This window comes from Anomaloglossus baeobatrachus, chromosome 1 (genome assembly GCF_048569485.1).
Source record: "Anomaloglossus baeobatrachus isolate aAnoBae1 chromosome 1, aAnoBae1.hap1, whole genome shotgun sequence".
Lineage (NCBI taxonomy): Eukaryota > Metazoa > Chordata > Amphibia > Anura > Aromobatidae > Anomaloglossus > Anomaloglossus baeobatrachus.
In genome coordinates this window covers 279,407,826-279,420,377 of record NC_134353.1, presented here as the reverse complement: position 1 = coordinate 279,420,377, position 12,552 = coordinate 279,407,826, and the positions used below count along the sequence as shown (strand labels likewise).

The 12,552-nt window shown below is 45.8% G+C and overlaps 2 protein-coding genes across 2 annotated transcripts in view; one reads left to right on the top strand and one right to left on the bottom strand.

Moving 5' to 3' along the window:
• The window catches only part of GSTCD (glutathione S-transferase C-terminal domain containing), a 269,020-nt gene extending 268,863 nt beyond the window's left edge, over window positions 1-157 (bottom strand). Inside the window, exon 1 of the mRNA XM_075350368.1 lies at window positions 6-157. Within this exon, the coding sequence (XP_075206483.1) occupies window positions 6-87 (82 nt within the window). The 5' untranslated portion in view covers window positions 88-157. The remainder of the gene's footprint in view (window positions 1-5) is intronic.
• On the top strand, window positions 58-12,070 carry INTS12 (integrator complex subunit 12). Its single transcript, XM_075350391.1, has 7 exons — window positions 58-131; window positions 1,354-1,519; window positions 3,140-3,280; window positions 3,828-4,015; window positions 4,177-4,336; window positions 5,819-5,974; window positions 9,844-12,070. Exons 2-7 carry the CDS (start codon window positions 1,364-1,366, stop codon window positions 10,408-10,410), a joined length of 1,368 nt encoding a protein of 455 aa, XP_075206506.1. The 5' UTR covers window positions 58-131; window positions 1,354-1,363; the 3' UTR covers window positions 10,411-12,070.
• Window positions 12,071-12,552: the final 482 nt, after the last annotated feature.

The following is a 12,552-nucleotide window of genomic DNA, read 5'->3' as shown; positions in this document are numbered from 1 at the left end:
CCTACCGGAATTGTTCTCTTGGAGAGGCACAAGCGGAACGTTCAGCTTGAGGTTACGGAGCGGGGGGAGAACGGACCGTGGCTTCATACACCCGGAAGTGGCCGGAGATCTGCTGAGTTCCGGGCGGCCAGGTACTGAGTCGTCTCTGGGGCTGGACAGCCGACCTGGGAGGCGTCTTAGTGGGGGCAGAGCTGGGCTGCTCCTGGTGGGGGCTGCTCCTGGTGGGGGCTGCTCCTGGTGGGGGCTGCTCCTGGTGGGGGCTGCTCCTGGTGGGGGGGGCAGTGCTGGGCTGCTCCTGGTGGGGGGGGCAGTGCTGGGCTGCTCCTGGTGGGGGCGGCAGTGCTGGGCTGCTCCTGGTGGGGGCTGCTCCTGGTGGGGGGGGCAGTGCTGGGCTGCTCCTGGTGGGGGGGGCAGTGCTGGGCTGCTCCTGGTGGGGGCGGCAGTGCTGGGCAGGACACATCGCTGTGTTTGACACTGTGTGACAGGGTCCCAATGACCGCCGAGATTGTTATACAGGTCGCTACTGCGACCTGTATAGTTACTGTGTTGTTGGTAAAGCGGGCTTTACACGCAACGACATCGGAAACGAGATGTCGTTGGGGTCACGGAATTCGTGACGCACATCCGGCCTCGTTAGCGACGTCATTGCGTGTGAAGCGCAGGAACAACCGTTAACGAAAAAAATTACTTACCTAATCATTGATCGTTGACACGTCGTTCCTTTCCCGAATATCGTTGCTGTTGCAGGACGTAGGTTGTTTGTCGTTCCTGCAGCAGCACACATCGCCGTACCTGCGGCCGCCCGCTATGAGGAAGGAAAGAGGTGGGCGGGATGTTCGGCCCGCTCATCTCCGCATCCATTTCTATTGGGCGGCCGCTTAGTGACGCCAAACGAACCGCCCCCTTAGAAAGGAGGTGGTTCGCCGGCCACAGCGATGTCGCTAGGCAGGTCCTAGCAATGTTGTGCGCCACGGGCAGCGATTTGCCTGTGATGCACAACCGACGGGGGCGGGTACGCTCACTAGCGATGTCGCTGTGTGTAAAGCCCGCTTAAGGCCTGACTGTGTGACATCTCACCAGCGACCTCGCAGCTACTTACCAGTGATCTTCATCAGGATGTATCATTGTCGCGATCGCTGGTAAGTCGTTGTGTGTGACTGCTTTACCCAGGAGGCACAGGAGGCGCATGGCTGCTAGTTTGTGCATCATCTATCGGCAGGAAACACGCATAAGTCATTATGGCCGAAGTGTCCCTATGACTGGACCAAGACGATAGTTATCCGCTAAGAATTGTTTTGTTTGGTTTCAGTAATTCTAAATAACGTTATGGTGTGAACGTTTTTTTTTCCTTAGGGTTCTAAACATGGCCGCAGTGATAAACACAGAGTTGGACCCAGTTTTTTTGAAAGCCCTTGGTTTCCTCCATTCCAAGAGCAAAGATTCTGCAGAGAGATTGAAGGCGTTGCTGGATGAATCTCTGTGCAAAGGCATCGACTCCGGGTATCGACCGCCGCAAAAGGTGTGAGCAAAGCCCAGGAATCACGTTACCCTAGACAAATGCTGTATTAATATCAATGGTTATCCTGACAGTGTTTGTAAAGAGGGCGAACAGCAGCTGTCGCCTGTCACTGACTAACTATTAAGGTCTCATTCAGACACGCACATCTGCTCTTCGTTTGTTTGGGGGGATACCACACGTACCCATTGTAACCTCCGGTGCTATTTACATGACCATTTTGTTTCTGGAAGTACAGATGACAAGGGCCAATACAAGTCTATAGGTCCATAAAAACACGTGCAGCACAGGGATGGCATCACTGCACAGTCCGTGTGCTGTATGTATTTAACTTTGCAAAGCATAGGGAAAACATTGGGATTTATTTAGTTAAAGTGGTGGTCCGAAGGCTGAAGAAATGTTCATGTCACTTGTGGGCGCGGCGCTGGTCTCTGAATACCACCAGGTACACTGACGCCATGTACTGATGGTGTGCGCTGCTCTGTGTTGCTGGCTACTAATCTGAGCCAGCAACAGAGTGGATGCTGTCACTATGCAGATCGAGCAGAGAGCAACAGAGCAGCCCCTGAAGTAACGTCACTGATGACTCCTCATTTCAGGGAAGTGGTAAGGGCTGTGACAGTGACGACAGCTTTTGCCCCTGCTCTAATGACGTTTTGTTTCAGTATCCCAGCATGCACTGGGCTTCTCAAACAAAGTGTCATCAGACAAGACATGGGGGGGGAGTCAATAATAGTTAAATAGTGTGGTCAAGGAACGGGGAGGAATTTTTATTACAGCCATATTAGCAGTAAGTTTAGATTAGGGCAATAAATAGCGATTTTGATTGAAATTTCTTCAGCCTTTCGACCACCACTTTAATGATCCATCCCTGAAAAACACTGATGGTGAAATGAACACGCGGACTGTACACTGATGACACCCTGATCCAAAACACTGATGGTAAAATGAACACACGGACGACACCCTGATCCAAAACACTGATGACACCAGTACCATTTTTTTCACCTATGTGTTTAAACACGGATGTGTTACTGAAGCCTTACAGTGAGTGATAAACTACTTGTATGTAACTGCCCCAATAGTTGGGTACATTGTGTGACATAGGGATTCTGCAGATATTGGGGATGGGGCCTGGAATGGGTCCTCTGCTGTGAGTACTTGAGATATGTGTGGTGGAATGCTGCTTTGACTAGTAAGAATAGTAAGAAAGTGTGGTCATGGCAGGGCTGAATACGGATGAAGGGCATGAATGGGAATGGGAATCCTTGCTGGGACTACAGAGAGCGGGGCTGACAGTCCTCTTCTCTGACTGCTCCGAACGTATGTAGTGGGCTGCTGTGAGTACTGGGGAAGGGCTTGCTATGACTCCTAGGAAAATGGAGGGGGTTGGTACTGCCTGCAGGATGCCTGATGGGGATACATTGGTTCACTTACATGTCTGTGTCCAGATTACTGTGAGGATGACATGTCTGACTACACTGACTGCTTGTCTAACAGGGTTTAGTCGCTTTACTACATACAAGCTTGCTATAAACACCATGTAGAATTCTAAAGTTCTAGTTGGGGCGAAGCACAGATGGCCCTTTAGAATAACACTGACTCTTGTCTTTCTTCTTTTAGGATGTGGAGCAGTGTAAAGTGACGCTTCCTAAACCTAAGTCAGATGTGAAGACCAGCAGCAGTTCTACTGCAAGCAGCATGCTGAAACCACTGCCAACAGAGAAGGTGAAGAAAGAGGCAGAGAAGAGGTCTGCAGACAAGGTAGGTCCTCTAGGGTGTGAATTAAGATGGCGTTTACCTTCCCTTCTCCTTGAAGGTACCGTCACATATAACGAGATCGCTAGCGAGATCGCTGCTGAGTCACGGTTTCTGTGACGCAGTAGCGATCCCGTTAGCGATCTCGTTATGTGTGACATCTACCAGCGATCAGGCCCCTGCTGTGAGATCGCTAGTCGTTGCAGAATGGTCCAGGCCATTTTCTTCAAAGGTGATGTCCTGCTGGGCAGGACACATCGCTGTGTTTGACACTGTGTGACAGGGTCACAGTGACTGCTGAGATCGTTATACAGGTCGCTACTGCGACCTGTATTGTTCCTGCATCGTTGGTAAGGTCTGACTGTGTGACATCTCACCAGCGACCTCCCAGCGACTTACCAGCGATCCCTAACAGGTTGCATCGTTTTCGGGATCGCTGGTAAGTTGTTGTGTGTGACTGGGTCTTTTAGTTCTGGTTATCTGCCCTTGTAGTGAGATTATGGGATGGTTATAGTGCTTTGACACCATAGTCACTTTGTGTTTCTCATGATAGATGAAGGCAGATATTGTTGACCCTATTGATTTGCCGAAGAAGCCCCGCTTGGAAAAAACAGAGGCACGCTCCTCTCCGATCACTGTGCCGATTAGTAAGGACATGCCCATGTCTGATCTCTCCAGCTTTGATGAAACTAACGCAGACGACTTTGCCATGGAGATGGGCCTAGCCTGCGTAGTCTGCCGGTAAGTGACGTAATATCTTGTTTTGTAAAAGAAGGACGTTCCTTTGTATGCTGCTTCAACTCATGGACACATACTGTGTTAGATGAAATACAATATCCCAGGTTTTTATTAGAAATTCATATTTAGCCCCTATTTCACCCCATATTCTTCAATAATTTCAGGCAGATGACCGTTTTCTCTGGTAATCAGCTGGTAGAATGCCAGGAATGCCATAATCTCTACCATCAAGATTGTCACAAACCTCAAGTCACAGATAAGGATGTGAATGATCCCCGTCTGGTCTGGTACTGTGCACGCTGTACTAGGCAGATGAAAAGAATGGTAAGGTCCTTGAATGTAGGAATATGATGCCAGGATGGTGGAGGTGGACTGTGAAACTGTTGGATACTATCACATAGGCCAAAGCCAGTGAACAGAGTGGTTCTCTTATGTGCTGGGTTCATGTAGTGTGGACAAGCCAATTGCTGAAGGACTGCTGTGTGATCTGCACAGCTCAAAATGAGATCTACTCCTGACCAGGAACAGTTTGGATGACTAGTTTGTATTTGTAAGTGATTTAGGAGATCTACTATAACCATTGGCTGTCACATCTAACTACATTATGAAACCGTTTTCCTAAGTGTACCTAATTTATTCCTAATCTAAATAGCTCCAGACATCTTTACTGATTAATAAATTCTGAAGGGCTTTATATGCCTAGATTACTTTACACAGCCACATAGTTAAAGGGATTGTTCAGTCTTCTGTTAAAATTATGCAGTCACTCAGTGTAACTGCAGAAATCAGAATCCTTACAGCGTGTGTTGCACGCACTGTCAGGATTTTCTGGTATTTCCACTGACAGCGGCTTGTCATGTAACTGCAAGTATGTGATTTGCTGGCCGCATTATGACTAGACGTGCTCGGCCTCTCTCAACACAAGTGAATGGAGAAAAGCTGAGCACGCCTAGTCGGCACATGTATGCAAATCGCATACTTGCAGTCACATAACCGCTCGCTTTCACCTGTTGTCCTGTGGAATCCTGACAGTGTGTTCATGGCACTCTGTAAGTATTCATAAGTGCAGTCACATAGAATGACTGCAGAATTTTATCAGAACACTGGTCAACCCCTTTAAGTGCTTCAGACCTATGTGTATAACACAGCCAGCACCTGTTTCTAGCAGCAGCAAGTGGAGCTAGATCAGATCACTGCTGGGCCACTAAGGTCCTGCTGTCTATGTGAGACAGTGGCATTGAACTGGTACAGGTATGTTCTACACCCCTCTCCCAGAAATTGCATCTTCTGCGGGTGTTGGACAGTTAAAGAAATATACAAAATGTCGTTTTTAACATTTTAAAAAGAAAACATTTTCAATACAGAAGTTAAAAAAAAATATTTTGTATTGCAGTTTACATTAAAGCCCAATCTATCAAAATATAGTTATTTACCCATATGGGATAAAAAAAAATATATATTTTTTTTTTTTATTTATGTTGTTTTTGTTGTCTTTGCACCATCAACAACAAAAAATAAAGCTTAAGCCCTTAAAATTAACCCCTCACTCACTGGAAAATTTAAAACTTATAGGTATGAAAAAATTGCGACATTAGCCAAACTTGTACTACTATGTCAATAGAAAAATAAGTTATGGAGGAAGGGCAGGAAAATTGAAACACCAAAAAAATGGCTATTGACGGCCAATGGGTTAAGATGGATTTTTTTAATGGAATTAAAGTGTTTTTCTATTTAAGCTGTTCTATGTTATTAGTGATTTATTAGATTTTTTTATTATTATAATTAATAATGATAATATTTTTGTAGGCACAGAAAAATCAGAAGCCCTCTCAGAAACCTTCCCCCTCTGCCGCTTCTGCTGCAATGCTGGTCGTTAAGGACACGTCCATCATCAAACCTGAAATGAAGCCCAAAGCAGATTCTGCAAACACATTCTTGGCTTTCAAAAGGACAGAAGTTAAGGTATGGCTTTATTTTACCTGTCATACCGCATATTGCACCATCTACTCCAGAATGAAGGGGCCACGGAGCTTGTATTGTCTCATTGTTATTGTTGTGATTAGCGCAGGTCCAGGCAGGTAAACAAAATATACTTCTACCTAATCCATTCTTAGTGCTTTTGTAAGGGCTTTGCCATTATTACCCATTTAACAAGTTAAGAAAACCTAATGCCTATAAAACTGTAGGTTTTAAGTTGAGAAAACCTCTTTAAGACCACATTCACACTTCATTATTTTACCTCCGTATCTGTAAGACAAAACCAGCTCGGCAGCTGACCAGTCCAGCTTCCTAAAGTGTGTATCGGGGAACTGAATGAAGTGCACACGTCTTCACTAGTTTAACTATGTCTGTACATCACCTTGCTCATTTGTAGGAGCTAGTGATGAGCAGATTCATAGATAACCGGGTTAAAATAAAAATAAACCCCGGTTTCGGCTCAAGATTGATCCCAGTTATCTGTCCAGATGCCGGTCCCCATACAAGTCCATGGGGACTAGAGTCCGGCGATTAAAGGGAACCTGTCAAGTCCCTTATGCGTTCTAATCTAGAAGCAGAGTGATGTGTGGCCTAGTAACCCCTTTCTACCCATCCCTGTGTTGTAATATGAATGTATAAAAATGTTATATTACTTATGTGTTCCGTATGTAAATGTGCAGGGGCTCTAGTCCCCTGGGCATTGCATCGCCCTGTGGGTGTTCGCATTTTTTCCATGGTATCACACCCCTGTGGGTGTGATACCATGGATTTACATCAGCAACGTGACCGTCGCTACTTCAGATCCCGCGTGTGCCCACTTACCATTCCCGCAGCCTTGTTTTCCGATGCTTGCTTCTATGCTTCAGACGCGCACTGCGCATGCTCAGAAGACTCCTGCTGTTCCGGTCATGCGCAGAGCGCTTCTGAAGCCAGCAAGTAAACAGCCGAGACAGCACATGACTCGGAGTCTTCTGAGCAAGCGTAGTACACGTCTGAAGCAGAGAAGCAAGCACCCGGATAACAAGGCAGTGGGAATGGCAAGCGCGCTCGTGCGAGATCTCAAGAAGTGACTGGGACGTTGCTCATGTAAATCCATGGTATCACACCCACAGGGACGTGATACCAGAGAAAACGTGATGGCGATGCGACGCCCAGGGAACTATAGCTCCTGCTCATTTACATATGGAAGCCATAAGTAATAAAACATGTTTTTATACATTCATAATACACAATATTACAACACAGGGATGGGTAGGAAGGGGTTACTAGGCCACACATCACCCTGCTTCTAGGTTATAATGCATAAGGGACCTGACAGGTTCCCTTTAAGAATGATGGTAGAAGGGATAGTGGGATATGACCAAGCGGGCTATACTTACCGTGGCTCCAGTGCGACTGTAACCGCTTCCAGGCCACTAATTCACTTCCGGGGCCGCTCATTTACCTTCATGCATATGCACTGCTTCCTCGTCCACCGGCATCTGTGATTTGTTACAGTTAGACGCGCCTCCACCCTGAGTGTCAGTTGTATGCTTCTAATCACAGACATGTCTATTGTGGTATTTAAAAAAAAAAAAAAAAAATTTGGTGTAGTGTCCCCCTGTATTATGATACCCAGTACAGATAAAGCATACTGCTACATGCTGCAGCCCTCAGCCATGCCATTATCTTGGCTGTGTATCAAAATAGAGGAACTGCATGCGTTCTTGTTTTTTTTTTGTTTTTTTTTTTTTTTTTGTTTTAAATTAGTTATTTAAATAATTAAAAAAAAACAAACAGCCTGCAGTTCCCTCTCCCAATTTTGATACCAAGCCAAGATAAAGCCTGACAGCTGGGGGCTAGTATTCTCAGGCTGAGGAAACCTACGCTTAATGGGCCCCCCAGCCTAAAAATGTCAGCATGCAGCCACCCGGGATTGTTGCATCCATTAGATGTGACAAGCGCAACGCTTTACCCAGCTCTTGCCGATTGCCTTGGTGCTATGGTAACCAGGGTAATATGGGGTTAGTGGCAGCTCACAGCTGCCACTAAGCCCTAGATTAGTAATGGGTAAGGTTTAAGAGACTCCCCCCCCCCCCCCCACCCCCATTACTAATCTGTAAGTAAAAGTAAATAAAAACAAACACTGAAAAAATCCTTCATTTGAAATAAGACAAAAATCACCCTCCTTCACCTTTTTATTAACCCCCAAAACAACCCTGCAGGTCCGACGTAATTCACGAGGTCCCTCGACAATTCCAGTACTGCTACATCAGACGCGCACAGTAAGCGCCGTAGAATAATGACCGGCCACTGTGAGCTTTAAGCTGGTGTCACACTAAACGACAGCGACAACGACGTCGCTGTTACGTCACCATTTTCGGTGACGTAACAGCGACCTTGTAAGTCGCTGTTATGATCGCTGCTTAGCTGTCAAACACAGCAGAAGCAGCGATCATAAGGTCGCTGTGCTACATGTGCAGAGAGCAGGGAGCCGCGCTTAGCGCTGGCTCCTTGCTCTCCTGCAGCACACATCGGGTTAATTAACCCGATGTGTGCTGCAGCTACATGTCACAGTTCAGAGAGCAGGGAGCCGCGCGCACTGCTTAGCGCTGGCTCCTTGCTCTCCTTGCTACAGTATACATCGGGTTAATTACCCGATGCATACTGCAGCCACATGTCACAGTGCAGGAGCCGGCACTGGCAGCAAGAGCGGAGGCTGGTAACCAGCGTAAACATCGGGTAACCAGGGAAAGGTCTTCCCTTGGTTACCCGATGTTTACGCTGGTTACAGCTTACCGCAGCTGCCAGTGCCGGCTCCTGATCGCTTCATTTCGTCGCTCTCTCGCTGTCACACACAGCGATGTGTGTGTCACAGCGGGAGAGTGACGACCAAAAAATGAAGCTGGACATTCAGCAACGACCGGCGACCTCACAGCAGGGGCCAGGTCGTTGCTGGATGTCACACACAGCGACAGCGACGGGACGTCGCTGCAACGTCACAGAAAATGGTGACGTAGCAGCGACGTCGTTGTCGTCGTCGTTATGTGTGACACCAGCTTTAGACAAAGACTGAGTCGCGCGATCAGGGGTGATGTCATCCTGCTCAAATATTCGTCTGCGGGGGAGACAGATACCAGGCGCTGATTGGTCGCGATGCTCGTGTGTTATAACAATGTCATGTGAGCTCCGAGAACGTGACTTCAGACATCCCTGGAACTGCGGATGCATCGAAGGTGAGTATAGACTTATTTATTTTTACGGGGGCAAACAAGCGGAAAGAGAAGGGTTTGTCCAAGTAGTGGACAACCCCCTTTAATGAAGATACGGCTTCTACTTGAGATCGCACATACTCCTATGAAGCAGTATTTCATGTGCTTGCTCCAGTTCTAAGAAACTAAGGTTAGAGCAGGCTTCCCTCATAAGCACTGAGTTTCCATGATGCAGCTGAAGGTGTGGTCCTGCACAGATCACTTCTTCTTTTCAGCTATTAATAATCCGGTTCCATCACAAGTTCTGAAAGGATCAGTGCCATCTGGCAGGCAATATTTAGTTTAGACAAGATAACAATGGAGAAAGGTAGACGTTGTGTGCTAAGTAAACCATGTTTATTTTCTTTGTCAATATTATTCTGCATCACCCACAGCATGGTCTTATCTAAATCATAGATGGACACATATGTTCATTGCTAAGAGGATATGAGGGGATTTGGACTATGATCGTGTATTTGGATATATAAATATTTTGTTTGTTAGGTTTTACTTAGCTCCTCTGGAGACTGATGAAGCAAATGCTTTATGTGTTTTTGTGTATTTCTATTTGCTGCAATCTCAGTAATTTATATCTCGCCATTTAATTTCCTTTTTACATCCCAGGCATCAGCGGCAGCATCTGGGAATTCCTCGAATTCGGGAATGACATCCTCTGCTGCAAGTGGTCTTACGGGGTGGGCGGCGTTTGTAGCCAAAACTGCTTCTGCTGCAATCACATCCTCCAAACTGGGCAACGCCGCACAGACAGCTGGTGTAAAGCCTCCAAGTCTGTCTGCAGGTCAAAAGCCCATGGGTTCAAGTAGCGTAGCACCCATAAAAACAGGATCGGCATCCAAGCCAGGAACTGGGAGCAGCAGTACAAATTCTGTTCCGTTAAAACCATTGCCACCTCTAATTTTGGGAAAAACTGGTCTCAGCCGTACCATGAGCAGCGAGAACGTCAGCAAAACCAGCCTGCCAAGTCAAAGTGTAAGTTCTTCTGGGAGTAGTATCATCAGTGGCAATGGAGGAGGCAGCTCTGCCGGAAACAGTGGAGGCTCCAGTAGTAAGACTCCTGTAGATCAGCAATCTGGAGCCAAAGGTCCTACATCGCAAGAATCTCAGTTGAACGCCATGAAGAGACTTCAAATGGTAAAAAAGAAAGCTGCTCAGAAAAAAATGAAAAAATGACCATTTAGAAAAATAGGACTAAACTCAGCAAGTGTTGTTGGGATGTGAAGTACTAGTTTATCATAATACCCCATTTTTTATGACCTGCAGAACTTGAAAATAGTAAAATGACGTTTTTAGAAATTCAACCAATTGGCTTTAAATTTGTATTTACCGTAGTGCACTTAATAAGTAGTGGATTTATTATGAGAATTTCAATGTGTATTTTCAGAACCATCCTTTTACTGGGTCTTCCGAGTGCTCCCAAAAATAGCCATTTATCTCAGTAAGTTTTAAAAAGAAAAAAAACTAAATCACTCGACTTTTTAAAGTCTAATGCAAATTATCAGCCAGATCCTGACCATTTACAAGCTATCACCTATGTTGTGGATAGTTGATCGTTTGTGATATTGGGAATAAGCCTTTAAAGGGAACCTGTCACCAGATTTGTCCCCTGTAAGCTGCAACCACCAACAGTGAGCACTTATATACAGCATTATAGAATACTGTATAAAGGATTGGAAGTATAAGTGCCAAAGCCGATCTGTGTAAGGTAAAAAACACCTTTATTATACTGCCCTGCAGGGTGATCGGGTCCAATGGGCATAGCTGGTTTCGAGTCTGGCGCCTGTGCAGTCACCGTCCTCCTTCCCATCTCCGTGTGGATGACATGTCCTATGTCATCCACACACCGGCCTCCATTGTGCTCCTGCGCATGCGCAGTTTGATCCTCCCTGCTGAGGGCAGATGAAAGTATTGTAGTGCACATGTATGGGTGGTCTTTGACCTTTCCCCGCGCCTCCGCATTACAATACTTTGCCTTCAGCAGGGTAAAGCAAAATGCGCAGGAGCACAATGGAAGCCTCTATGTGGATGACGTAGAACGCGTCATTCACATGGAGCTATGAAGGATGACGGTGATGGAAGGAAGAGCGGACGTGCTGGACTGAGACTAGTGACGCCCATTGGACCCAACCGCGCCCCAGGTGAGTATAATAAAAGGTATTTATTGCGTTATACTGAGCGACCTGGGCACTTATATACAGTATTCTAGAATGCTGTATATAAGAGCTTACTGGTTTATAAGGGAAAATCCTGGTGACAAGTTCCCTTTTAAATTGGCCTTTGACATCCCCGATGCTGACATTTCCTGTAAGGTATTGTTTATATATTAACATGTACTAATAGGAATAAGGAAGACTGTCAGAATAAAGGTATGTGCACACAGAGGGTTTTTTAGGAGATTTTTCGATCTGGTCAGCTTTGAAACAAAATTGCTTAAACAAAAAACAATGCTTTAAAGACTTTATATTCATTTCTATTGTAAAACCATGTGCTTAGCATTTTTGGCGTTATTTTCAGGAGTGATTGGAGCTGCTCCTTATGGAATTTGCTCCAAACTATTCACTTTGCAATTGGAAAGCTAAAAAGAACCTAAAGAAAAAATAAAACTCTTCTAAACCACTTCAGAAAACCAAAAACTGCTCCAAGAACTCACCAAATGGGAAATGTGTTCTGAAGTGGTTTCTATTTGCAGAGTTGCTGTTTTTGACCACCACTAAAAAACCCCTCAGTGTGTATATACCTTTAATGCCATATACCTGCCTGTTCATTCATTACCTATGTTTGACCTAGTAAACACTGGTACGTTGATTAAAAGAGATCTGCAGGAAGAACATAACTCAAAGGCCCTTTATTTCAAAATATGATACCATTTTTTTTAAAAGGCAATGGTCGCTTTAAGGATCTTTTTAAATTGTCTTGTTTCATTTCTTTCCTTTTTTATGCTGTAGAATATGTGGAGGTTTTTTATATAGCTGACTGTCCTGCTGCAACTAAAATTGATCTAACCTTCTCCTTGAAAGAGAGAGTAAGGGGTGCTTCACACATAGCGAGCTCACTGCCGAGATCGCTGCTGAGTCACGCTTTTTGTGACGCAGCAGTGACCTCATTAGCGATCTCGCTGTGTGTGACAATGAGCAGCGATCTGGCCCCTGCTGCGAGATCGCTGCTCGTTACACACAGCCCTGGTTCGTTTTCTTCAAAGGCGCTCTCCCACTGTGACACACAGATCGCTGTGTGTGACAGCGAGAGAGCGACAAATGAAGCGAGCAGGGAGCAGAAGCCGGCGTCTTACAGCTGAGGTAAGCTTGTAACCAAGAT

What these genes read in the sequence shown, in the direction of transcription:
- INTS12 (XM_075350391.1), top strand. Translation starts at nt 1,364, where the DNA reads ATGGCCGCAGTGATAAACACAGAGTTGGACCCAGTTTTTTTGAAAGCC. An exon ending in GGTATCGACCGCCGCAAAAG is followed by an intron (nt 1,520 to 3,139) that starts GTGTGAGCAAAG and finishes TTCTTCTTTTAG; the next exon opens with GATGTGGAGCAGTGTAAAGT. An exon ending in CTAGGCAGATGAAAAGAATG is followed by an intron (nt 4,337 to 5,818) that starts GTAAGGTCCTTG and finishes ATATTTTTGTAG; the next exon opens with GCACAGAAAAATCAGAAGCC.